The sequence below is a fragment of the Macaca nemestrina genome, chromosome 15 (genome assembly GCF_043159975.1).
Source record: "Macaca nemestrina isolate mMacNem1 chromosome 15, mMacNem.hap1, whole genome shotgun sequence".
In the NCBI taxonomy this organism is placed as follows: Eukaryota; Metazoa; Chordata; class Mammalia; order Primates; family Cercopithecidae; genus Macaca; species Macaca nemestrina.
This window is the reverse complement of record NC_092139.1, coordinates 51629863-51657273: the sequence shown is the minus strand read 5'-3', so window position 1 is coordinate 51657273 and position 27411 is coordinate 51629863. Positions and strand designations below refer to the sequence as shown.

Genomic DNA, 27411 nt, shown 5'->3' with positions numbered 1-27411 from the left:
GCCGGCGTCTCCGAAGCGCGGGAGCCTCTAAATCGCGCCCTTCTGCTCTCACGAGATCTGGTGACGTCAGCGCTCGCCGCCATGTTGGACTCGGGCTGAGGAATAAATTCCCCCGGCACCGAAACACAGTCTTTCTCTAGACCCATCTTCCTGGGAGAGTGTCCGTGGCTTTGCGTCCGCGTCGCGGCCCTGCGGTCGGCGGCCTCCTCGTGGAGCGTAGCAAGGGTAGGCTCCGCGTGGCGTCTTTGCCCGGCTCCAAGATGGACGGCAGCGGGGACTGGGGGAGCACGTGGCGCCCTGCTCGCCTGCTCCCGGGGCAGCTGGGATGGTGGCGGAGTCCGGAGGCCTCCTGCTGCCGTCGGGCAGGGAGGCTGGCGGAGGCGGGGCCGTGGCCGCCCCCGAGAGGCGCCCAGGCGGCGGCGGCCCAGCCTCTTCTTTCCTCGCACAGTCAGGCGGCCCTTGCTCGAGTCCCGCGTCGCCATGGCCGCGGTTCCCGAGTTGCTGCAGCAGCAGGAGGAGGACCGCAGCAAGGTGAGGTCCTCCCCACCTCAGGCTCCTGGGCGGGTGGCCCTGCGAGCTCCTGGGTGGCTATATTCTTTGCCTTGCGCGTCCGTAGGCCCTGGCTGCTCGTGGCCATCCCTAGCGCGGGAAGCACCCGTGAGGCCCGGGCAGCCCCTGTTCCTCGTCTTCTCTGAAGGCTGCCCTGGGGAATCCCTGTGGGTCCCCCGGATTCTCTCAGGATAGAACCGGAGACGCGGGACTTTAGCCCCGGCTCAGGCGCCCGTGCCGAGTGGACTTGGAGAGAGGATCTCTGGAGACCCCGGAATGTTCATTTTAAAACTTCCCTCGGCTTCGTGGTGACCTGTAGGTGAACGTGGAATTGACTTAACATGAGACAGACCAGTTTGGTTTGTTGCCCCCAAAATGCTCCCCCCTTTTCTCCCCCCGCCTTTTTTTTTGGTGGGGGGAGCCCAAACATCTTGGGAAATTCCATCAGGTGTCCGAACATGCTTCCTACAACTTCAGAAACGCAAAATGCGTTGTTGTGGGGAGTTGTGTAATTTTTAGTAGGTGCTCAAATACTTGCTGAACTTGGTGTCTATTTTTAAGTCTTGTCCATTAATGTAAACTGCCCCTAGGTCACGTGTATCTTGAGGTCTAAAAGATTATTAATGCAATAAATTGAGATTGCAATAGCCAATTAAAGATTCAGAGATGAGCCTCCACTGTTTCATTGGTTCTTTAAATTTGCCTCGTTAGCTTTGCGATGCATGGTTTGTGAGCAACCTTTCGTGCAGTATCGTCGACATAAGTTTTTCTGACCGATGAAAAATAACCTCTAAAAATACAAGGCTCTCTAAAGTGTAACTTGGAGCCGTCTTAACTTACACATCTCTTGAGAAATTAAAGGCACCTCCATAGAGAAACGTGTTCATCTAGTAAGTAGATACCGTAGTTTCAAAGCGGCTGGATTGTTCCAAGAAGGGTATCATTGTTGAGTTAATTATTGAAATAGAGCTTTGTATACAGGAGGTTGTTTAAGAGTGTTTTCTTTGAAAGTTCTTTTTTACTAAAACAAGGTAGAAACTTGAGACCACGATTCTTTGTAAAACATTATAAAGGTACTTTTCTCCATAAAGGGTAGATACTGGATGGGGGTTTTGGTAGCATTTTGTTTTTTTTCTTTCTTTCTGATACATTATTTTAGCTGTCTTGATTCAGAGTCAGCTAGGTAAAAGGACTCAATTGCTTCACCCCAGTCTGATAGTACAGTATATTGCGCCTGGTTTTTTAAATGACTTTTCCATCACCCTGATCCTCCATCAAAATTGGAGAATAGTTATGAAGTCCATTTCCTACCTGTTTTAGAGGCTCCAGAAACTGTTGGTATCTGTAGTGAAGAGGGTTATATGGCATTATTTTCCTTTTTACATTACAGGAATAAAGAGACAATAAAACTAAATAATTACCCTGACGCGTGGCTTTATTTTTGTTTTCTGATCTCTGCTGATGCTGATACCCTGCAGTGGTCTGGCCTAGATGGTATTACGGTGTTATCATTAACTGAAAGGGAGTTTGGGGCAAGTATGAAATAATGGGAAACCAAGTCCTGGGCAACTTTTTGCCATAATACAATTTCAGTAGTCAACTGAAATGTTTTGTGTGTTACTTAAAATGTTTAAAAATGCCCCCCTGATAATTTGGTTTGGAATTCCCCTGAGGATGGAGTTAAGACCAACTAAGGTAGGGGGACATACTTGATTCTTCAGGATTTTGAATTCTAGCCCAATACCCATTTTGACTAATTCAGCAAAACTGAAAGGGAATATTGTGTCAAGTCGCGTCTGGTAGCCAGACACTGGCATTTTGTTACATTCTTTAGCTGAGGGTGTTTGGTTTGCCTTCCTCAGAAATAGTTCAGGGGAAGAGATGCATGGTTGATTTGGTTCCTAACTGGACCTCTACTAATGACAAAGATTGTTTTTTGATTTTTTTTTTTCCCCCTTTTGAGACGGAGTCTCCCTCAGGCGCAGTGGCGCGATCTCAGCTCACTGCAACCTCTGTCTTCTGGGTTCAAGCGATTCTCCTGCCTCAGCCTCTCAAGTAGCTGGGATTACAGTCCGCGCACCACCATGCCTGGCTAATTTTTGTATTTTTGTGGAGACCGGGTTTCACCGTGTTGACCAGGCTGGTATTTGAACTCAACCTTCCCAGCCTAGTGCTATATTTGACTAGGGGGTTCTCCTTCCTTGACAGTAACAACTTGGCCTTAACTTACTTACTGCTTTGTTACAGGGACTTTGGTGAATATCTGTCCTCTTAGCTAGTCAAGAGTGTTTGTAGACTAAGTACTGCTGCTCTGGTTTCATGTTTAACTGGTATGGAAACTGCTCTAGGGGTATTTTTGTTCTCCATTAGCTAGGATGGAGTGCAATTCGTTAGTATAGGAACAATCCTGAACTTTGAACAATACCATAGCAAGTCCAAACTTACCAAATTTTGTGGACTGAAGCTTTATGCTACCCTTGCAACTATTTTCTAAGTTGAGGAAGTATGACATATCAAGCTGCCCACGCCTTAGTTCTAGTTCAGTAACTTGTACTCGGTGTCTTAAGATCCCCATTTGTGAATACTCTAAAAGGTCGTTATCTTCTCACATTATTTCGGCCATAGGTAGAAATGGCCAAAAGGCTTTTTTCGAGACAGGGTCTGGCTGTCACCCAGGCGGGAGTGCAGTGGCACGATCATAGCTCCCTGCAGCCTCGACCTGGGGAGCTCAGGTGATCGCCCCCACCTCAGCCTCCTGAGTAGTTGGGGTACAGGCATGCACCACCATGCCTGCCTAGGTTTTGTTTTTTTTTGTTTTTTGCTAGAGACGGGGTTTCACCATCCAGTTCAACATGCTGGGATTACAGGCATGAGCCATTGTGCCTGGCCAAGGCTTTAAGTTTGTAGAATTGTTTCTGAGCTGTAAACTCGCAATCGTTGAGACCTAGTGATCATCTAAACTAGAGGTTTAGTTTAAAATTCAGTTTCTCAGGCTGGGGAGCAGTGTTGACATTTTGGCCTGATCACTTTTGTTGAGGAGTGCCCTCTGTTGTAGGATGTTAAGCAACGTTCTTGGCCACTGCTAGGACTCCTCCCCTCCCATGGTGATAGTAAGAAGTCAAAATTGCCTGCTTGAGAATCACTGGTTTAAACGGACTTCCTTCTAAAATGATGTGATATGAGTGGGGTCAGGTTGTGTTACAGAAGTTGGTCTTTGTGTGCTTGTTGCGAATTTTTCAGGTTTTCTATTAATCTTGCCTAAGGAAGTAACATGCCATGTAAAAATTAGCATTGTTGAATATCTTTGTGAGAATTAAGCTTTTCCACTAGTATTGAGGAACCATATCAAAAGGTGGTGAAAGATGGTTTTCTTCAGCAGGTTCTGGGTACTTGAGGGTTACAAAGGGAGGGCTTCATGTTTGTGAGTGCCAGCTTTGGACACTGGAAACCTACCTGAGTTTCTTGTGCTACAGAGGGGAACTTGGTTTAAAATCCTGCTGTTTTCAACATTTTGCTGTCTTTATTATCAGGGTCTTGTTGCTTGAGCAAATTAGGTGAGAACGGTTCTATAGGTTAGTACCCTGAATGTCTCAAACAGCCTGTGGTCAAACAAGTGTGTAGTGAAGTTAAATAGTATTTAAAGAAACAGACTAATTTTAATGACCCAACAGTGAGAAAACTATTTCAGAGCTTTGTAAGTTCTGTCTTGTCTTACTGAAATTGTAAAGGAAGATGGCCATAGGATAGCTCTCATCTCACATGAATGTGGTAAATTTGATTTTTTAAAGTATAAATTAAGTTTCTCTGCATGATCTAACTTTCCAAAAAGTGGCTTCTTCACCCTTAATACCTATTTTCTGATTGGCCATTGAGGTACTCTGACAAGGTCTAAAAGAGATTCACACCTTCGCATGCTGCCTAAAGGCAAACCATAGTCCCTAAGGAGGAGTTGTGTAAATTGCAGTTTGAGGGGCAGCCAAGACTTCAGTTTAGAAATGGAGGTCCTTGGCTTGACTCTTCCCCTTTTTACATTTTGGCATAACTTTTTTAGGAACTCCTATATGGTCTGGAGAGAAAAGTATAATTTTCTGCCTGAAAAGCTCAGTTTCTGAAGGGCACACTCCTCAGCATTCTAGTCATGGTAAATGGTGAGGAATACAAATCCAGATGGCTCCCCTCACAGGGTTTTCACTTTTTCTTTCAAGAGCACCGCAAAGCCAGGACATTGTGCTGTTAGATACTTGGTAGCTGGCGGGTGATACAATGTTGGACTTCTTCCCCCAGCCTTCCTATAGCTTTCATGAATTTTATTTTGAATTCTTGTTTTTATTTTGTTTAGAATTCTTTTTTTCAAGACAGTCTTGCCGTGTTGTCCAAGCTGGTCTCCAACTCCTGGGCTCAGGCCAGCCTCCCGCACTCAGTCTCCTGAATGGGCCCCTGGCTTGAGTATTGGAATATTTACATCTGAATGCTTTGGGAAATTTGCTGTACCTCAAACTCAGAGTGAAAGAAATGTCCAACCAAAAAGCAGGCAGCCTGCTCTCCATGCTGCCATTTATGTCTCAAACTGAGATGACCAAGTTTAAGTTCAAACTAGCAGCTCTACCACTGTTGCTGAAACATCTTTCTTGGTAAAGGTAAATTCTGAAACCTATTTCCTATTCATCTTGGTTTGATCATGAAGTGAGACCCATGGAAGGCAGTGAACGTCCTTCAACACCCTCATCCACATGAGTAATACGGACCATCTTAACCTTTGTCGAAGAGGGCTTGTTCCAGCCTTGGCGACAGAGTGAGAGCCTGTTACAAAAAAAAGGGGGCTTGCTGACTTGATATGCCAGTGAACTTTTGGGAGGGAGCCTTGATGGGATTCTGTAGTAGGGAAGGCCTTTAGCTCTGAATAAAGGAAATTGGCATTTCTGTTTTTTACTTTTTGAGACAGGGTCTCAGGATCTCAGCCTGCTCCCAGGCTGGAGTTCAGTGGTCTGATCATAGTTCACTGCAGACTCAAAATCCTGAGCTCGAGTGATCTTCCCACCTCAGCCTCCCAGAGTGTTGGGAGTACAGGCGTAGGCCACCGAGCCTAGCTGATTTTTTTTTTTTTTTTTTTTTAAGGCCTTGTCTGAAACTCCTGGCCGCAGGCGATCCTCCTGCCTCAGCCTCCCAAAGTGCTGGGATTGCAGACAAGAACCTCTCTGCCTGGCTGGGTTTCTGTTATTCATTTGTTGGACCTGCTTTCTTGGTAGCAGTGGTGTATTGATTCCCACTAGGATTTCTCTGCCAGGAGATCCTTACAGATCATGTAGTTCAACCCTTTTGCTTTGTGAATTCATTTGAAAGTATTATAATTTCGGTACATAATAATTAATGGATTTCTTGACATGCATTAGATATTTAAGGCAGTAATTTAACTCTGGTTCCACGTTGATTCCATTAGTGCATGGGCTTGCAGCCTTGTGAAATGATGATTCAGTTTATCCATTCGCTGAGTGCGCTGCACTGACCTCCTTCCAAGCCTCAGTTCCTGTTCTAGGAACTTGAGGCTATGTAGCCTGCAAATGCCCTGCAGTCTGCAGTGTTCTACTGTGAACTGCTTGTGTGTTGGCAGGCTACCGGTAAGAATGATTGGTGTCAGCAGGGATGGGGCTCTCTGGGACCCATCTCACAAAGATGAGTGGTGAAAATCTGATCACTTGCTGCAGCCTTTCAGTTTTTTATTAAGCTGATGCCTGAGTAGCTTTAATAGCTATTAGCTATGTTAGTAGACTGAGATCTTCTGTTAGAAGTCCTTAGTTCTGTTTTCCTTGGGGACTAAGAAATTGCAGGCGTGAATTACAGGAAGGTGAGAACTAATGGCTAGGGAATGAGAGCCAATACCTGTAAAAGCAGATTTGGGCCAGGTGCGGTGGCTCATGCCTGTGATCCCAGCACTTTGGGAGGCTGAGGCGGGCAGATCATGAGGTCAGGAGTTAGAGATTAGCCTGACCAACATGGTGGAACCCCTTCTCTACTAAAAATACAAAAATTAGCCGGGTGTGGTGGCGTGCACCTATAATCCCAGCTACACAGGAGGCTGAAGCAGGAGTATCTAGGATAATTGAACCCGGGAGGCGGAGGTTGCGGTGAGCTGAGCTTGTGCCACTGCCCTCCAGCCTGGGCGACAGTGAGGCTCCGTCTCAAAAAAAAAAAAAAAAAAAAAAGGCAGAGTTGATGTATTGCTTATAGTTAGTTGAACCAGTTGTTTTTCACACACCAGTGCCATAATCTGCAGCTGAGATTGAACACAGTTAAGTAGGTATTAGTTATGTTCAGGATGGAAGAGAACAGTAACAATTCAGAGCACCAATGGGAACATTGTTTCCTGAGAGTTCAAACAGTAACAAAGTAACATATGTTTCCTAAATATGTATCATGTGAATCTTTAACGTTTGTGGACAGTAATACAAACCTAGAGTGTGACAGAACATCTTAGAATTTTATGTCCTTACTTATGAATATTGGACTAGGCAAGGTGTGGATACCTTTCCAGCTGAAAATCTGATCAAGGAGGCAGACTTCTTGGCTCCATGCTAAGAATCGTGGGTGATTTGTCATATTGGCCCTCTTTCTGGCAAAATCTTAGTTTTCTTAGGCAGTGGAATGAGGCATAACAAAACAAAATCCCTGGAGGCTAGGAACAGTTTGAAAGAAGACACTGTAGCATGTGCTGCTTAAGTACATATCTCCTGCTTTTGGAATGGAAACTAGGAAGTTATTTAAATAGATACCTCTGTTTTTTATCCTATCTGCAGTAATTAATGTGGGATATTCAAATAGGAAAATACGGGCTAGCACTGCATATTGTATACATGTCTTACATTGTATGCAAATGACTATTAGATTTAGATGACTAATTAGATTTAAATGACGGTTCAGCTAGCTCCAATCTTAACAGATCAGAGATTGTGGAGTTTAACTTCTTTGGACTGTGTCTTTTTCATTTTGGCGCTGTGTCTGCAGTCACCATAACCACTTAGAAAAATCTGTATTTTTTTCTGTTCTCCTCGTGTGTTCTGAGTTTTTGAATCTTCCCTTTTGTGGTGTTCAGTCATCCAGGTGCCCTTTGCCCTCTGTGAGCCATTAAACCTTTTGAAGAGGCAGCTTTGCTGGGATCATTGTCTTGTGCCACAGTGAGTCGTAAGTGAAATTTGGGCCAAAAGTGAGTTTATGAAGATTGGTGGACAGGAGCTCAAGATCTGCAGGGTTGTCCTGTAGCCCGTGTCTGATGTGCCCCAGCTGGGAAGCTGATGAATAGGTGAGGAAATGCACAGGGATTCCGTAACTGCTTTTCTCCTTTTAGAGAAGTGCTTTGGCTCTCTTACCAAAAGCATCGCGATTTCTTAAAACAGTTGAAAATGTGCTTTCCAAATGAAGCTGTGCTTGTTTACCTCTTGTTTACCATGAAGGCTGATTATAATCTGTATTGTAAGGATTGACCTGGTAGGGGGAAGTACATCATGAACTGAAACTTTACCTAAAACTTTGAATACATGAACCAGTAGTTTCAAGAGAAATCTACAAAAATCAGGCTTTTTAAAATTTTTAAAAAGTTCTGAAATAGAGATGAAGTCTCAATATATTGCTCAGGCTGGGTTGTTGAGATTTTTGTTTTTTGTTTTGTTTTGTTTTGTTTTGGAGACTCGCTCTGTTGCCAGGCTGAAGTGCAGTGGTGCGATCTCAGCTCACTGCAACCTCCGCCTCCCGGGTTCAAGCAGTTCTCCTGCCTCAGCCTCCTGAGTAGCTGGAATTACAGGCACGTGCTACCATGCCAGACTAATTTTTTTTTTTTAAGACGGAGTTTCACTTTCATCGCCCAGGCTGGAGTGCAGTGGCGTGATCTCGGCTCACTGCAACCTCTGCCTCCTGGGTTCAAGCGATTCTCCTACCTCAGATGTTACAATGCTTACAGTGGCAGTTTACAACAGTTGACAAAGCAGGCTTCAGAACCAAGTCCCGCCTTGGGCATGCCAAACCTTTGCCATGCAAAGTTGGCCCTGTTGGCCAACACTGAGTCTCTGTCTTAGGCCACACCTGAGTAGCTGGGATTGCAGGTGTGCGCCATCACGCCCAGCTAATTGTTGTATTTTTGGTAGAGACGGAGTTTCACCATGTTGGCCAATATGTTCTCGATCTTCTAACCTTGTGATCCACCTGCCTCTATCTCCCAAAGTGCTGGGATTACAGGCGTGAGCCACCGTGCCTGGCCAATTTTTGTGTTTTTAGTAGAGACGGGGTTTCACCATGTTGGTCAGGCTGGTCTCGATGTCCTGACCTCAGGTGATCTGCCTACCTTGGCCTCCCAAAGTGCTGGGATTATAGGCGTGAGCCACCACACCCAGCCAGAAGTCAGTTTTAAAACTTAAATTATTTGAGAGTAGGTATATTTTCAGTTTGATTCTTACAAGTGACCTAAGGAATCTGGAAAAGAGGTAAAACTTTGCATGGTAAAGGTCTGGCATGCCCAAGGCGGGACTTGGTTCTGAAGCCTGCTTTGTCAGCTGTTGTAAACTGCCACTGTAAACATTTTAACATCTGTGGCCTAAGGCAGAGACTCAGTGTTGGCTAGCAGGGCTAAGGAATACTCTGAGCCCTTCAAGCTAAGGGAGATGGAGGCAGAGGCAAGTGAGAGGGGAAGAGTGGAGCCTGGTCATTATTTAGCAAGTTCTGTAGCACTGTGGAGTGGGTTTGTTGACTAAGCAGAAGAAGGAATGCTGAACTTTTAGTTACACTTTTGATGCTTCCTGAGTGAGGGTACAAATGCTGACTTAGAAGCTCTAGTCATTTCATTACTTTCTACCCATGTTTGTCTCATCTGGAGGGTTATATGCTGTAGTATGAGAAAGTTTGTTTAACTTGTGCCTGAGGGACATTGAGTTGGTGATGGCCTGGATGCTGAGGGATTTTGCCAGTATTCTCTTTTAGACAGTTCTTTTAGGTCCAAATACAGAATTGCAGTATTTGCGCTTATTTGGTGGTTAGGACTATCATGTCAAGTGATTGGATTTTACCTTGAATCCCTTCCTAGAGTGAAATGTCTGGGCGAAAAATGGCTGCTAGTGAAGCTCGGATGTTTGATATGCTGTGGTTGCAGTCACTCATACCTAGTAGTTTTCTTCTTTTTGTCCTCATCACATTCTGAAACAAAAAATGTTTCTATACTAACCAGGAAGGAAGACAGGTATAGTCGGGGGTATTACCTCTACATGGGAAAAGGAACGAAAACAGAAGATAATTATTCAGAGGAATGAAAAGCAGCTAAAGCAGCTGGTAGCATCCATTATAGCTTTAACTGTGGTGCTTGAATGAGCTGCATTTACTTGATTACATCCCCCTTGGGTCCTCCTATTTGAGTTCCAAGGGTATCCCATATGGGGTTCACAGGCTCAGTGAGTTTGCTGGGCTTGTGAGCAAAAATGGAACTGTCAGCATATTCATTTGAGCGGTGCTAGAAGTCAGGGTTTGTAACTTCTTTAGGAAATGGAATCTTAGGAAATGTGGCAGTTTTAGAGCTCTGGGAAACGCACCTTAGACCTGTCCTGTGAGATGCCCTATGTCTCCTCCAGAGACCATGGCTACTTCTTATGCCTGGCTCTGTGAATTCCTGTTCTTGGGCCTGCCTGACCTTGACAGATAAGCCTAAGATCAGTAGAGTCGTTGGTATTCCTCTGCACATCTCAGTTAATGGTTTGAGGTATTGTTTTTAAAGGCTGTATTTGCCCAGTGTTAACTCAGCAGAAGGGAGGAAACTCTTATCAGAAAATATGCCAGAGCTGGAGTCACAGTTACGATCAAATGAAGTCTCTGACCTTGAAGCTTTATCTTTGTTTGCAGAGATCTCACAAATGGACATGTGAAAATTAAGCCAGACAAGCAGGTTTCATAGGAATTATCGATAATTCATTTGGAAGAAAAAGTACTTAGGTTGAGATGTGAGGACTCAAAAGTATCTGTTTTGATGTTACTAATAGTTGCTGTTAAAAATCAACTTCTGGTGACTACTTGAGCTTAATTTCTGGGAGGAAAGCCATTGTGATATCTCCCTCTGGCTTTCAGAATTAGAAATATACAGTGCTTAAGGAAAAGGGAAGTACTTGAAACTTTTAAGTAATCCATGTGCTTTTAGTGAATGTATTTAGTCTTTTTGTAGCTGATTGACTAGATTTTCAAGTTTTAGAGGTTAAGTACATAGTTTTAGTCTTGAACTTTTTAGTTTCAAGAAAGGGACCCAAAGGGAAATTTGGAGTGAAATACCTCATCTTCTTAATTCTAATCTTCAGTTGGCATTCCCTGCTTTGGGTAATCCAGTGTTATGACAACTTTAGCACTTTTTACAGTAAAAGGAATGGGGCAATGAGAGGCTTACTCTGTGAGTTCCTCGTGCCTTGTGTATCAGGCTTTCAGATTGGCCACCACCTTGTCTGCTTTAATTTACCTTTATTTAAGTTACTTTTCCCTAATAGCCCAGTTCCTATCAGTGCTGCCACTGTTCTCTCTCTCTCTCTCTCTCTCTTTGACTGGCAGAAATGGAGTTACGTAGTTTTTTCCTCTGAATTTCCAGCTCACAAAATTAGTTGAGTATTCAGAGCGGCGCTCACACTTGTTGCTCATGTGTAACCACAGTGGGATTGTACTAATTAAGTAAGGCCTTGGTTGGTTTTTCTAATTCACCCCTCCTGTCTAGATTCCTTGGCTATTTGAAACAGTCCCAGGTTTACTCTGAACTCTCCACCCAGGATCCTATTCCTCATGGCTGTTCTCTGTGCCATCTCCCTAGGTTTTCCTGTCAGATGTTTGTGTGGCCTGGTTAATGCCTCTTGAATGTTCATTGTACTTTGGCATTTATGTAAGAATTCAAGATTTTGTTCTGTTTTAGTACTGTACAGGCCTTAGTGTACAGTCAGGTATTTGGCCAAATGTATTTCTCATGTAGGCATAAAAATATGTAATGTACATGACATTATTGTAGCAGTTGTTTTGTTTACATTACAGGAATACTTTGGATATACCAATGCATTTGAAGAAGGGGCTTCCCCTCAGTTTCGAATAAACTTAGAAATGTCTCAATTGACATTTCTAAATGATCTATGTATAAACTGCTTTTTAGTAACTCCTCATTTTTGGAGTAATTTTTTAGGGCCAAATGGGTTTGAAACTAATATGCAAAAAATGTATTTCAGCTGAGATCTGTATCTGTGGACCTGAATGTTGATCCCTCGCTTCAGATTGACATACCTGATGCACTCAGTGAGAGAGATAAAGTCAAATTTACAGTGCACACAAAGGTAAGTAACAAACAGTGGTAATACATACAGTGCTAGGTTGCAGCCTTGTTATTCACAGTGGATGTGAGAAGAGATTCCCTGAGCTTGAAACAGTTGCTATTCATAGGGTAGCACTATTAAGTGAGAACTTCCCTAATCTCACAGTAAGCATCAGGTGAGTGCCATTTTGGCAGCAGCATTCTGCTCTGGCAGAGCCCTGGGCTGTGGGTTCTTTTTTTTTTTTTTTTTGACAGTCTCACTGTGTTGCCCAGGCTAGAATGAAGTGGCGCCATCTTGGCTACTGTAATCCCCAACTCCCGGGTTCAAGCAATTCTCGTGTCTCAGCCACCAGAGTAGCTGGGATTACAGGCCTGAGCCACCACGCCCAGCTAATTTTTATATTTTTAGTAGAGATGGAGTTTCACTGTGTCAGCCAAGCTGGTCTCAAACTCCTGACCTCAGGTAATGATGTGCCTCAGCTTCCCAAAGTGCTGGGATTGAAGGCTTGAGCCAGAGCCACCACACCCCGGGGCCCCACCTTCGTTTTTAATTTGCATCCAAGGGAAGTTTCTCTCTGTAGCTTGCTGTTTTTTCAGCATTTACTAAATTGGGAAGGACCTTTCCCATGTGGTTTTTTCTTAACGCTTGGGCAGCTTGAATAGCACACTTCAGTTATTCCAGAGGCAGTGTAAAAAGACTGGTGACATAATTCTCTGCCTGAGCTTACCAGATCAAAGGAGGTAAAATCAGCATTCACTGGAGTGAAAAGGAAGGAAGCCAGGGACAATTTTTAGAACCATAGTAAGTAACAGCTAAGAGGTTTTTTTAAAATTTATTTTTCTTTTTTGTTATAAGTTGGGGGTGGGGGGTAAATTCAGACTTACAAAAGTAGAATTTGGGGCTGGGTTGGGTGGCTCACACCTGTAATCCTAGCACTTCGGGAGGCCAAGACAGGCAGATCTATTGAGCCTGGGCAACATGGCAAAAACCTCTTTCTTCCAAAACTATAAAAATTAGCTGGATGTGGTAGCGCACACCTGTAGTTCCAGCTACTCAGGAGGCTGAGGTGTTGGGAGGATGGCTTGAAAGCCTGGAAGGCAGAGGTTGCAGTGAGCCAAGAAGCCAAGATCATTCCACTGCACTCCAGCCTGGGTGACAGCCAGACCCTGTTCCAAAAATGTATATATACAAAAAAAAAAGTACACAGAAACAAAAAAATAGAATTAGGGTTGTGGCTTACTTCTTGGAACTGAACTTCTACCAGTAGATTATCTGATTGGATATTCATTACAAGCTTCAGAAAGGTGGAGTCTGGGGAGAAATCCTTAGAGTTCAGGTTGAAGCTTAGCTGGGACTTTCATGATCGGAGATCATGTGTTACTGCTTGGTTCTTTACTGGATCATACTATGATGTATTATGCAGAATTTTCTGCCATGTAGCCCAGGAAACCCAAATCACTTATCTAAAAGTCGTGGTTACCAGTTAATTTCTTTCTTTCTTTACAGACCACATTGCCCACGTTTCAGAGCCCAGAGTTTTCTGTCACAAGGCAACATGAAGACTTTGTGTGGCTACATGACACTCTTATTGAAACAACAGACTATGCTGGGCTTATTGTGAGTCTTTTAGAAAATCAAATAAGCTAGTTCTTTCTGCCTTGCTATGCATTTAGTGTAAAAGAGACTTATATCCACTTTTTGTAATGGATTGTGAAAAGTTAGATTTCATCTACCTGTGGGAGTATTTGCTAACTGTCAAGTGGAAAATATGTGAAGGAAATAGTATTAGAGCTTTGAGGTGGTGCATCCAGGCTTACATTATTTACATTGTAAAGGGGTGTGAACAGTGTAATGACTTCAGTCTTACCTACCTTTAGGTTTGGTTTTTCTCTGGTATGTTTTTTTCCAGGGTCAGTAGAATTGATTTCTAGGAAACATTAGTATTGGTACTAGTTTGTGATAAAATTTCTCAAAAGTTGCTGAAGGAGGCCATACCTGTAATCCTAGCACTTTGGGAGGCTGAGGTGGGTGGGTCACCTGAGCTCAGGATTTTAAGACGTGCCTGGGCAACATAATGAGACTCTGTCTCTACTAAAAGTACAAAAAATTTGCTGTGTGTGGTGGCACATACTTGTTGTCCCAGCTACTGGAGAGACTGAGGCATGAGAATCGCTTGAACTTGGGAGGCAGAGGTTGCAGTGAGCCGAGGCCATGCCACGTCACTCCAGCCTGTGTGACAGAGCGAGACTCTTGTCTCCCAGAAACAAAAAAAGTGCTCAAAGAGGCAGTTTTCAGCCCTTGATTGTTAATTCTTGGCTGCAGGAACAGACTTAAACTGATTTTAAAGGAGATTTCCATGCATTTTGTCCTGCCAGGCAGACTGAAGAATCTGTCCAAATGATGATTTCTTAATAAACAAAATTAGTACCGAAGCTTATATTTAGGTATGTTCTGTTCATTCAAAATTAGAGTCCTTGATTATCCTTTGGGATTAGGAAAAAAATTCTTTTGGAATACTGGAGACTGTATAATCTTGATGGCTAATCGTTGGTGTTTGGCATTCGTTGTACTAGTTTTAGGCCAACATTGAAGCAGTATAGACACTGTTGTGCTCTGAACAATTGTCTGTAATGGATAAACTGAACACATGATTGCCATCAAAGTGAATATGCAACTCTCAGGAAGACATCTCATTTTAAGTGGCCAGAAAAAATAAGGAAGGTTAAGAAAAAACAGGAGTTGACTTTTAAATAGCCCCACAGGAGTGGAGTGGTTGTCTCCTGTGGACCAGCAACAGTAGAATGAGGCACCAACTAGAAAACATCGCTGCTGGGACAAGAGGCTCATGAGTTCCTGCCTCTGCTGCAGATTCCACCTGCTCCTACGAAGCCCGACTTTGATGGTCCTCGAGAGAAGATGCAGAAACTGGGAGAAGGTGAAGGGTCTATGACCAAAGAGGAATTTGCCAAGATGAAACAAGAACTGGAAGCGTAAGTGGATTTTCCTGGTGGGCTCTGTCTTTTGAGAAGTAGAAAAGTGGTGCTGTATACAAAAATAAGTAGAAGAACCTGACTTAATTTTGTTTTAAGTGCAGCTGTTAATTACGTCACTAGCGTCATTTTCTAAAACTAGTAATACATCTTGCATAGTGTGGGGCATGGTCTTTGTACTTCACACATTGATTCATTGGAGGCCGTTGACACTAATACCTGATAGACTAGTTGTTTTTTCCCATATGTAGAGCATACTTATTAGGGATGCTAGTCTGGCACAGTGAGGAAATAAACTTTTGTGCCTTTATAAATTGCTCATAATGTACAAAACTTTTCTTTCAGAAGGTTGATTACTAGACGTTTAGAAGAAACTAGATTGTAATGAATGCTGTTACATGAAAAAAAAAAAAATTTTTTTTTTTTTTTTTGCGATGGGTTCTTGCTCTCTTGCCCAGGCTGGAGTGCAATGGTGCTATCTCACTGCAACCTCCACCTCACAGGCTTCAGTGATCCTCCCACATCAGTCCCCTGAGTAACTGGGACCATGGTTACTGGGACTACTGGCACATGCCACCACACTCAGCTAACTTTTAAAATTTTTTTAGAGATGGGGTTTCGTCATGTTGCCCAGGCTGGTCTCAAACTCCTGAGCTCAAGTGATCGGCTCGCCTTTGCCTCAAGTGATTGGCTCGCCTTTGCCTCGCATAGTGCTGAGATTATAGTGAGCTGTCCCGGGGCCAGACCAAATAATGAGTGCTGTTTACAGAGCAGCATTCTCAGTAACCATCACATTGATTTGAAAGAGGAAGTCCAGGTCTATAGGCAGCAAGTATATTTTAATCTGGTTGTCATTTATTTTTTTCAAACAAAAATAGATTTTCGGAAAGTTTCTTGTGAATCCGTCCTTGACTTCCTCATCTTAGCTGAAAAGTACTCATTCCTCCGCTCTTCCACCATCAGCTCCGAGTCCCCCAAGCCCCTGTGTCATCTAGGGCAGCACTCAAACCTCCAGGCACTGAAAGCATTTAGCAGACACTTGAGTGGCTTTGGGACCAGCTCTGGGGAATGAGGCACTGAACACAACAGACCCAAGTTTCTACCATTAGGAATTTTAAGGTGACCCTTAATGTCTAGGTTGAGATAAAGCTGCTTTGTAATTTTTGTTAACTTTTAGCTTCATGAGACTCTTGCCGTGTACTCAGGCTGCAGAGTTATAGGGTTTTCATTGCTTTAAAGAAACAAATGTTCTGTGGCTGCTAGCTAACAGTAATTGCATGTAGATTTGGGAGCTCATGGACTTGAACCATCAAATCCAATGACAACATTGCTTTCCTCCATAGGTTTATTCCACAGATTCAAAAATGGCAATTGCCTTATCTAACTAGACACCAGGTTATACTGAAACACTGTTTGGTCCAGTTGCAGTGTTTTATGTGGTGGCATGAGCAGAGCCATAGAATTAACCAGGAGTGGTATTGGTCAGGTAGTTGAGCTGTGTCAACTGAATGCTGTGTGCGCATCTCTTTTCAGTGAATATCTCGCTGTTTTTAAGAAGACTGTCTCCTCCCATGAAGTCTTTCTTCAGCGGCTTTCTTCTCACGCTATTCTTAGTAAAGATCGCAACTTTCATGTTTTCCTGGAATATGATCAGGATGTAAGACATTTTTATTCCGTTTTGATAATCCACTTCAAATGTTTATACTTTCAAAATGTTCTTGATAGTTTCTAAAAAATTGACTGCTTTAGAGTTTTGAATTTCTTACACAATGGAAACCTTTTTAGATGCTGCTTTTCCTTCATTGTGTAGGTCATTTTTTGTAAAACTCTGCTTAAAGAAAATTTTGACTTCTTTCCCCTTCCAAAACCTAGATTTCTTTTTAAGAAATTAACAGTCCCAAACATCCCTTAATTTCTTAACAATCCCGAGTTAACTACGTTCATTTTAAGGGAATTAAAATTTGTGTAATTTATTTTCTTCCCAGCTACCCTTGTTATTGAATTATGACTTTTATGCTATTTTTCTTTTTAACATGTTTTGGTTTTTGCTACTTAATATGTATAGAAGAGAACAGTAATTTTCCCAAGGATTTCATAGCCAGTAAGACTTGGCTTCTATCAGTCTTTCAAAATCTCTTAAGCCTTTTAGAATGAGATGACCTACCTATGTTTAGGTTTAGCCATTAGTTGTTTTTAAAGCTTGGAGGTTAAGGCAGAATTAAAGATACTTTGTGCATTTGCCTGTAGTAATAAAGAGGATTACTTAAAATGTTATTCAGAACTTCTTTAAGAGAACCTAGAAAAATACATACCATATAAACTGTTCTTTGGAATTTTCTTCCTTTAGCTAAGTGTGAGGCGGAAAAATACTAAAGAGATGTTTGGTGGCTTCTTCAAAAGTGTGGTGAAAAGTGCTGATGAAGTCCTTTTTACAGGAGTTAAGGTTAGTGACCTTTGGCTGTTGGAGAAAATTTTTGACTTCTTTGGGAGTAGATGACCTTTTATTTCTTTGAAAGAGATGCTTGTGAAGCAGATGGTTAACTTTTAAGAAATGTAAGTTTTCTTCAGATTTTGGTAATTTTCATCTACTTATTCAATTTTCACTTATTTCCCAAAGCACCTTGTTCTCTCCAAGAAGCAACTTGAACCTTTCCACACTTGGCTTCATTTTCTCCTTTTCTGTAAGGAGAGAGATTACTCAGTTAATTTCTAAAATAATATACAAGATCAGTATTTTATACAAGATCAGTATTTTATCCCATTCTCGGAACTACACTGTCCAGTTTGGTCACCAACTACAGGTGATGGAGAAGCACTTGACATGTAACCTAGCTAGCACAACTAAGGAACCAAACTTTAGATTTTATTTACATATTGTATTTCAAGGCGTTAGCACAAAGATAAGAATACAAAAATTTCCAAACATTTCCATTACCCTTATAGGTATGATTTACTTTCTTCTCGGCCTTCTCATTCCTTTGTAACTGAGTAACCCTTATAGTTACTATCTGGTATCTGCCTCTGCCATTCCAGGGAGCCCAGAATACAGGTGCTCAGTAGAGAGGGCATCATCAGAAATTAGGAAACTCGGACTTAGTCCAGTTTAAGGTGTATGGGACAGTCCTGTATCCATGCATTATGGGATATTTGGCATTGGCATCCTTGGCCAGTGCCTGCCAGATACCTGGATTTCCTCCCAGTCTGAAACTAATCGAGAAAAAAAACCCTCATTCACACACAGATAGGTATGCAAGGCTAAGTGGCCATGTTCCACCTGGTAGAACCATTGTACTAGTGTAAAATAGCTGGGTCTTAGGATGCCAGTTTTACTGGGGATTGTTAAGTGATTCTTCTGTAGACATTTTCTGCCAGCCCTTGGTTTTTGCCAGCCTTGGTTAAGAAATAGTATCGTAAATTTGTAATTCCCTGATCTGTAGAGGTTAAACTTTACTCGTGTTTATTTGCCATGTTCTAAGCAATATATTTTTATATTGATAAATATAAAAGGCTACAGGGATAGTATATTTTCACATTCATAAAATGTCTGGTTCTTTTTTTCTTCCTTCTAGGAGGTAGATGACTTCTTTGAGCAAGAGAAGAACTTCCTTATTAACTATTACAATAGGATCAAAGATTCTTGTGTGAAAGCTGACAAAATGACCAGATCTCATAAAAGTAAATATCATTTACCACTAGTCACGTACAGCTTTGCTGATGAGCCTGGCTGTGTTTGGATAAAAAGACTTGTCCTTGTTTTTGCAGATGTTGCCGATGACTATATCCACACTGCAGCCTGCTTACATAGCCTGGCTTTAGAAGAGCCCACAGTCATCAAAAAGTAAGTTTTTTTGGAAAAGCATTTCCCCAAACCCAATTGACAAGTGCTGAGTGGTAAAATTAAAAGCATAAATGAGTAATGACTATATGGTCCTGCTGTGGAGTTAAAAGCTCAGTAAGACAAGTGTCCAGCACTCATCTTACATGTTCTCTGGACATAAGACACTTACAAGACAATTGTAGGCACTTGGGCTCTTCTATATGTGAACAAATACAGTAAATGTTGTCAAAGCAATAGTTTCTGTCACACTTAAAAAGCCTGTTTTCTTTAGTTTTGGCGTTTGTGAGAGTTTATCTTGAATCTTCCCCTGGCAATTGGTGCTTGCCATTTTGCCTGGTAATGCCCTAGACCACCTTTTTTTTTTGGCCTGTGATGCAGCCCCAGGAGATCCGGAGAACATGTGCCTCTGCCCTGGACTTTGAAGAGATTTGGTTATGGTGGTCATGAGAATAATTTAATGACCCCAGTCTGACACACAGCTGTTTTGATGTACAGTTTTCTGAAATTATCTTCATTCATTGAATTAAAAACCCTTCCATTTTCACTCTGCACTTACATATGTGTTTCAGTTTCTGCATCCTGAGTGTTTCTGGTGTAAGACAATATTTTACTTAACATCCAGGCTTGGCAAAACAGGTGATATTACTTCTGACTTGAAATTGAAAGGCTAATGGCAGAACCATGATAAATTAAATAGCATATTTACTGCTTTGCGATGCCCATAGCAGAGCTCATTAGAACCTGACCTTGGTTAACACAGCATTGGCATTTAATAAGAATATTTGGGCACATGGCAGGATGACCAAAGGGTCACCAAGAGGCTGAGTGTGGTGTTGTACATGTGTGTAGTTTTGTGACCATCTTCTCTACTATTTGGGGTCAGTTGAAGTGAGAGCACTTTCAAATTAACGCTAAAGCGCCACAGGCTCGGACTGCTGAGTTGACTCATTCCTGTCTTGCATGCTGGTAAGATCATGTTTATAGATGATTTAAGACCTTACACCAAAATTACATGTACATTTTCAGGTACCTGTTGAAGGTTGCTGAGCTATTTGAAAAACTTAGGGTAAGGATTTTTGTGTTGGTCTTCATAACATATTTTATAATCTGTAGCTTTCTGCCTTGATGGTGACCTTTCCTTTTCTATATAGAAAGTAGAGGGTCGAGTGTCATCAGATGAAGATTTGAAGCTAACAGAGCTCCTCCGATACTACATGCTCAACATCGAAGCTGCTAAGGTAGGAAGAGAGTTGCTCAGCTTCTCGGAGCAATGCAGGACCAGAAGTCTGTTTAAAAAGTTTCTTTACACAAAGGGGCAGAATGAGAGTTTATCAGACTTGTTTTTATGAATGACATGCCTCTCTGGCCTTGTATCCATAAAGCTTGTGTATCTGACAGCACTGTGGGGGTTGTGTGCAGTAGACAGGTAATAGTTTGGGGGATGATAGGTCATTGATATGGGACACAACGTGCAGAAAGGGCTGTTGCTGGGGCAGAGAAGATTTGGGAGTTTTTATTGAATTGCAAGTATCCCTGCAGCCTTTGAGCCATAAGGCTTTATATACATATATGGGCAAATTGGTAAGCAGAATAACCTTTGGGAATGAAACATGCATTGTCTGCATTGCCCTGAACAAATATGTTTTAATTTTATGTGAAATGTATTAAATCAGGCAAAATAAAATTAGATAGGATTCTATGCCCTCTGAGGCTGAAATGTCATCAGAAAGTAAGAGTAAAAATTTATTTTTCCCCCATCATGTAGTTTTATTTTAGTTAATTTGCCCTTTGGCATGTTTTCTGAATCTTGGAGTTTTTAAAAACATACTTTTTTAGTAGCTTATTTTCTTCTTTCATGGAATTTGATCTCACTTAAGATTATTTGAGTATATACAAAAATTGGCCTAGTAGTTTCACCCATCAGTTATTTCACCTAGTTTTAAATGTATAATCTATACATCATAATTGCAGATTTCAGATACTGAAGTAATTTCTACTTTGTTGTAAGATTGCAAAGAACCTTTATGTCTGACTAAGTGGATCTCCAAGGTAGATTACCAGAAGCAGGATTTGCAGGGCAGGGTTAACTTAATTGCCCAGTTTTATTTTAGCAGCTCTCAACTTCACTTACCCAGCAGTGACTGTATATGTGTTCTGATGCACAAGATTTAATTTTTGAAGTTAACTTTGTTTACTGAATTAACTGAAAAAAAATAGTTCTTCTGTTTTCACTCTTGAGTAATCACTTGATTCATATAAGGGATTCTTAAAAAAAGCTCTCAACAAAGCTATCAGCGTTGCTTATCGCTGCCGAAGCTGGAGATTTAAAAATACTCTGGGAGAGGGAAGGTGTAGAGGTAGATTATTGCCACTTAACATCTCAGGTGGTACATTGGCACTTGGGCTATTTTTTAGACTGGTTTAGATATTTAGTATGTATACCTGTTAATTTTTTTCCCAGGATCTCTTATACAGACGCACCAAAGCCCTCATTGACTATGAAAACTCAAACAAAGCTCTGGATAAAGCCCGGTTAAAGAGCAAAGACGTCAAGTTGGCTGAGGCACACCAGCAGGAGTGCTGCCAGAAATTTGAACAACTTTCCGAATCTGCAAAAGAAGGTTGAGCAGGGACATTCTTCTTTCTGTACTCTAGTTTGAAAATAATTTCAAACTTGGAAAAGTTGCACAAATAGTGCAAAAAACACCTATCTATCCTTCACCCAGTGTCAGCACTTCACCCCATCTGCCTTATCACTTGCACATGCACAGTCACCCTCATGGCTTTGTGTACTTACAAACGTTACACACCTGATTTTTCTGTACCAATGGAGATTAAGTTGCATATATCATGCTCCTTTTAGCCCTAAAAACATTGTTGTTTATGTCCTAAGACTGAAGACATTCTCTTGTATGGTTACAGTACAGTTATTTGCTGTGATAAATTTAACTTTGGTACTACAATCTGCTGTCTATTCATGTTTGTCTTGATGTCCTCTACAAGATCCAGTCTAGGATTGCATCTGGTTATCTTAGCTATTAGTCTCCTTTACTCTGGAATAGTTCTTAGTTTTTAATGATATCAGTCTTTTTAGAGAATCTCTTTACAATTCCTGTATTTCTGACTTTTGGTTGGTGTCCTCATGTTTTAGATCTGGTTATGGGTTCCTGGCAGAATAGAAGTAATATGCCCTTCTTGGGGTGTCACTTCTGATTGAACATTGTGTTTCTCCTTCATTTGTGGTGGTAATTTTGATTACTCAGTTAGATAGTATCCAAATCCAGTTTCTCCACTGTGTAGTTACTGTTTTAACCCCCATCAGTCTGTGGTGAGGCAGTTTAAGACCACGCAAATATCTTGGTCTTCATCAAACTTCCTCCCTAGATTTAGCATGTATTAATGATTCTTACCTAAAGCAGCTGTTACTCTGATGGTTGGAGAAAGACGATTTCCCTCATCTCCAGCTCTAACTTTCCTACCCAAGTTGGCACTTGTCATTCTCCTACAAAAAGCCTTCCCTTTTCTCAGATTTCCTTTATCTTCTTTATTAGAGTCATGAATTCCCAGTTTTTAAAATGGTTTGGGATTCATTATTACCAAGTTATTTTTGATGCTTGTCCAGACTTTTCCAATAGGATCACCTTTAAGCTGGCATGTGGTTGTAACACCCTAACCCCTCTTTTAGAGCAATAGGCTATGCTAATCTTACTCTCTACTCCAGCCTTGAAACTGGCCATTTCTTCAGGGAGCCAGGGTTCTTTTTCTTTGAGAACAGTTACCAGCATCTGAGTATGCTCATTGTTTTGGGGTATCTCTGCTTCTGTGCCCTTCAGTGGACTGAGCTAGGAAATGTATGTGTGTGCACACATGCATGCTGTTGCACACACATGCAGGTTGCAGGGATCACAAGTCCGGTCCATGTCCATGTCCACGTCCACTGGGTTCTTTCTTGCCTTACCCATTTCAGTCCTCAGCAGAGGACTTTTACCATTTCCACTGAACATGAGTGTAATATGTAGTCCTTGCCTTGCCTAAGAGGATTTAGTGGATCTTCTCTGGGTTCTCAGGAGCCATGGAACATGCCAGAGCACATGTTGGAATGGATTACCCAGAATGTGAGTAGTTGTAGTCGGGCACTATTGGACTCAGCCCCCACCCCCTGAACTCATGTTTCCATGAAAAATTCGTATCTTAACTTAGCTTTCTCCTAACTTGGTTTCCCAGTGGTTGGGTAATCTAGACGTAGGGAAATGATCTGTTCATCAACATGCCTAAAGCTACCTGGGGGAAACCTAAACTTGATAGAGTTCTAATCATTTGTCTTTTTGTCTATTCAGGGTTATAATATAATACCTTAACTGTAAGCCACAGAGCTTCCTGGCAAATGTCACGTAGATAGGCTCTGAGGCTGTCCTGGTTTCTTCCAAAGTAACCTTCGTGCTACCCTTTTCCTGAAACAATTACAGCTTTTTTTTTTTTTTTTTTTTTTTTAAACTAAAATTTTCAAGGAAACATACACACTTCAGAACTACTGAGTTAAAATCTTATAGGCAAGTTCCATGGCTCTGGCAATTTTAGAGGATACTAAAGAAAAAACACAAAACTTTAAAAAATGATGCCAATTCAGGTCTACCTTTACTGCCTAAAGTTTTCGCCCACATTGATTATATCCTATATTCAAAATGCAAAATAGGTACATAGAATGCTGAGATTGGTGGGTCTTAACCTGTATTTGCCTCTGGTACAAGTGCTTTCTTTTTTTTTTTTTTTTTTTTTTTTTGGAGTCTCACTGTGTCGCCCAGGCTGGAGTGCAGTGGCCGGATCTCAGCTCACTGCAAGCTCTGCCTCCCGGGTTTTTACGCCATTCTCCTGCCTCAGCCTCCTGAGTAGCCGGGACTACAGGCGCCCGCCACCTCGCCCGGCTAGTTTTTTGTATTTTTTAGTAGAGACGGGGTTTCACCGTGTTAGCCAGGATGGTCTCGAACTCCTGACCTCATGATCCGCCCGTCTCGGCCTCCCAAAGTGCTGGGATTACAGGCTTGAGCCACCGCGCCCGGCCGGTACAAGTGCTTTCTGAGACTTGTAGCTGAGCTGACTAGAGTTGAGTCAGTGGGTAAGGGCTGGTTTCACAGCAGGTGAGTAGTTAGCGTATGGAGCCCTGGTACTATGTGTAGGTCCAGAGGACGGCAGGGAGCTTATTTTCACCCAGGATATCCAAGGGACTGATAAACATCACCTTGTAGTGCAAGCACTATAGACTTAACATATCACTATGAAATTTGTGACTTTTTAACTCGGATGTGGCTGCCTATATTGTAGTTCTTTCGCACAACACTAGAGGCAGGAGGAGGGTGAGTCTGCTCTGAACACTTGAGCACCAGCAGAAGGTTGAGTGATGGTCAAAGTTTTACTCAAGCAAAACTGCAAGACAGAACTTAATGTCAAAATTTAATGAAGGTAGTAGGGCGAGACACGCATATTCTTTGTTCCAATTTCCAATAGGTCATTAATGCTGAATTCTGATGGCAATAGGAGTAAATGAAAAGGAAGCATGCCCTAAAGATCATCAAGTAAACCTGTCTTGAATACGAGTAGCAGTTTTTACTGTTTCGGATTTTAAAATGTTTTAAGTTTTATTTTTAATCGACAAGTCATCGTATTGCATTTATGGAATACATTGTGATCCTTTGATACAGGTATATAGTGTGAAATTGTTAGATCAAGCTAATTGACATCTCATTTTTTCAGTGGCAATACATTTGAAATTTACTGTTTCAATATACATTATTGACTCTAGTCACCCTTTTGTGCAATATATCTCAAAATTTATTCCTTGAGTTTATTAGCTGCAGCCTTCTACCCATTCTCTTGCTCCCACCTTTCCCAGAACCCCACCCTCATCCTCTGATAACCCTCATTCTATTCTCTACTTCTAGGGGGTTCAACTTAAGATTTTACCGATAAGTGAGATCATGTAATGTGTTTGTCTTTCTGTGCCTGGCTTATTGTATTTGGCATAATGTCCTCTAAGATCCATCCATGTTGTCCCATATGACAGAATTTTGTTCTTTTTAAAGGCCGAATAGTATTATGTGTCTCTACTACATTGTTTTCATCTGCTGATGGACACTCTCAATTGATTTTGTATTTTGGCTATTGTAAATAATGCTGCAGTGAACATGGAAGTACAGATACCCCATTAAGATACTTATTTCAATTCCTTTTGTTACATTCCCAGAAATGGGTTTGCTGGATCATATGGTAATTCTATTTTTAGTTTTTTGAGGAACCTCTACACCATTTTCCATGGTAGCTGTACTAATTTACATCCCCAGCAACAGTGTAGAAGAGTTCCCCTTTCTCTGCATTGTTGCCAACACTGATCTTTCATCTATTTGAGAAAATCCATTCTAGCAGGTGTGAGGTAATCTCATTGTGGTTTTAATTTGCATTTCCCTAATGGTTAGTGATGCTGAACATTGTTTGCACAAACCTGGTGTGTCTTTTGAGAAGGTTTTCACAAGCCATTGGTGAAGTATGTGGCTCACCAGCACCCATACTCCAGCCCTGTTCCCAGTCACTGGTACCTAGAGGGTGAGAGTGAGGCTGCTCATCACATGTTCTCCAGGTTGCCAGCTGCTGCCCTCCAACTCACCATGCTTGGTGATGCGGTGATGTTTTCCACTTAAAGACAGTGATACCTGTATCACCACCGTTAATAGATGTCTAGTGTGTCCTGGTCACAGAGACAATACAAATGTGAGAAAATAATGCTGGTGCATGAAAGCTTTGGAGACCATTTGTAAGAATGCCATTTGGTAGTTAAAGTGAACATGAAAATTGTTTAGTTTTTGTTGGGTTTCATAAGCATTTTTTCTTCCTGTAGAACTGATAAATTTCAAACGGAAGAGAGTGGCAGCATTTAGAAAGAATCTAATTGAAATGTCTGAACTGGAAATAAAACATGCCAGGGTAAGTGTTTTCTACAAATGAAGCCAACATCTTTTATGGTGTTTTCCCAAGTTATTTCCCAGTTTACTAACCCATTGTCATCAGGCAATTGGGGTGGCCTTGTGGTATTAATCCTCTGTAGTACTTAGTTGATGGGAGCCACTCATTGTTTATTTGTAGTCTTGTTTATAATGTCACCCATGACTAATTTTTAGCAACTTTTTTTTTTTCTATTAATAGAGATGGCATTTCACCATTTTGGCCAGGCTGGACTTCTGACCTCAGGCGATCCACCTGCCTTGGCCTCCCAAAGTGCTGGGATTACTGGTGTGAGCTACGGCTACCAGCCCTAATTTCTAGCACAACTTACTCCATCTTTCCAAGGCCCTCACCTTCATAGAACAACGCACTGATAGTGTCTAAAAGTTATAGTAAATAGGATCACATTTAGGAGCAAGCAGGTGAGGGCAGAGGTGCTGGGCGAACATCAGCTCTTTCGCTGGTAGCCTTACCCACTGAGGGAGAGGAGCTCTCCTACATGAAATTGGGATGAGTAGTACGTTGCAGTTCACCTGGGATTTCATGAAGAGAAGGGCCAGCTTGCTCTGGCTGACTTTAAATCTCCTGTGAAAAGCTATGTTGGTGGACTTGAGTCATTACAGGCATATGGCAAGTTTTAATAATTCATTGGTCTGCCTTGACTTTTTTCCCCACAGAACAATGTCTCCCTTTTGCAGAGCTGTATTGACTTGTTCAAGAATAACTGATATGCCTTCACTCAGAAGAAAAGAAATGAATGTGAAAGAAAGCCAAGCATCACTTGCACTTAAATCATTACCACGGAAAATTTATTAGCTTCAAGTTTAAAATTATGTGAATAAATATTTTGATTTCTACAAATCTTAACATTTAACCATGTTGGTTTAAAAACATTATTGCTTGCTACTTGGACAAACTAATTTTTCCTTGTGCATTTAATACCTCTGGGCAGAATCTAAATACTGGGTTCTCCTGTAGTTCGTCTTTAGTTACTGAGAAAGGGTGTAGGAGACATTTGCCTTCTGGAAACAAGTAGAAGCAATCGCCGGGCCTATGTCCCTACAAACCCATGATTGTCAGGGAGGTGCCAGTTGCAGCAGGTGGTTCAGCTGCTCGAGGCAGGTAACAGACCTTCCATTCCTCGCTGAAGGTGGGGTTTGTGTTTTTGTTTTGCCCGTCACTCCACTGGTAGTCATCTGGTATTGACTACAGCAAGAAACATAACAGCAAGAAAATCTCATTTATCTTTATATACTCTTTGCACCTCCTTTTTTTAGTTGAGATACAAATATTTGAGGGGAGAGAAATATCTATGGGTATATATGGAAACATAATGTGGTCTACTTTGTAAGATGGCCAGATCTACATTAGGAAGAGTATGAGCTCCCTCCCTAGTGGCCATTGGGGGGTGAGGGGGGTATGGTGTATGTCTTTGGGCATTTGTTTTTTTATAAAGCATATAATAAAATAATCGTGCTACTAACATACAGCCTGTTTTTGTGGAAACCAAAGCCAGGGTGTATCCCGGGAATGCAGGTGGTGCTAGGCTTTGGCGGTGGTTACAAGGGTTTCAGGGTCTGCCCAGAGTCCTGGGGTCGGGGCAGGGGGGTGGGGTGGTGTCAGGGGAAATTTGTCCTAGTCTTAACATTTTTAAATACTCCAGGCCTTTTTTAGATGGTCTCTAAATCTGGGTTTGTCTGTCTGCTCCTGACCTGATGGAGGTTTGCATTTTGACCAGGGGCTT

General features: G+C 41.9%; 1 protein-coding gene and 1 non-coding gene across 6 annotated transcripts; both read left to right on the top strand.

Moving 5' to 3' along the window:
• The first annotated feature begins 94 nt into the window (after positions 1–94).
• Positions 95–27150, top strand: LOC105486848 (sorting nexin 5). Of its 5 annotated transcripts, XM_024794433.2 has the most exons (14): positions 95–225; positions 449–531; positions 11766–11870; positions 13356–13466; positions 14718–14839; positions 16373–16496; positions 17187–17282; positions 18409–18514; positions 18602–18677; positions 19704–19743; positions 19829–19915; positions 21139–21298; positions 25564–25649; positions 26345–27150. In XM_024794433.2, the coding sequence occupies exons 2-14, from the start codon at positions 481–483 to the stop codon at positions 26393–26395; spliced, it is 1215 nt and encodes a 404-aa protein (XP_024650201.1). In that variant the 5' UTR covers positions 95–225; positions 449–480; the 3' UTR covers positions 26396–27150. The 5 variants fall into 5 exon arrangements, with proteins under 5 accessions (XP_024650201.1, XP_011748228.1, XP_011748225.1 ...); XM_011749926.2 differs by lacking the exon at positions 449–531 and having other exon boundaries at positions 130–225; XM_011749923.3 differs by lacking the exon at positions 95–225 and having other exon boundaries at positions 387–531.
• LOC112427578 (small nucleolar RNA SNORD17) lies at positions 6006–6242 on the top strand. The gene has a single exon (XR_003019226.2). It is a non-coding gene; the product is annotated as a small nucleolar RNA SNORD17 (small nucleolar RNA).
• Positions 27151–27411: the final 261 nt, after the last annotated feature.

What these genes read in the sequence shown, in the direction of transcription:
- LOC105486848 (XM_024794433.2), top strand. Translation starts at nt 481, where the DNA reads ATGGCCGCGGTTCCCGAGTTGCTGCAGCAGCAGGAGGAGGACCGCAGC. An exon ending in CAGACTATGCTGGGCTTATT is followed by an intron (nt 13,467 to 14,717) that starts GTGAGTCTTTTA and finishes CCTCTGCTGCAG; the next exon opens with ATTCCACCTGCTCCTACGAA. An exon ending in TGGAAATAAAACATGCCAGG is followed by an intron (nt 25,650 to 26,344) that starts GTAAGTGTTTTC and finishes TTTTCCCCACAG; the next exon opens with AACAATGTCTCCCTTTTGCA.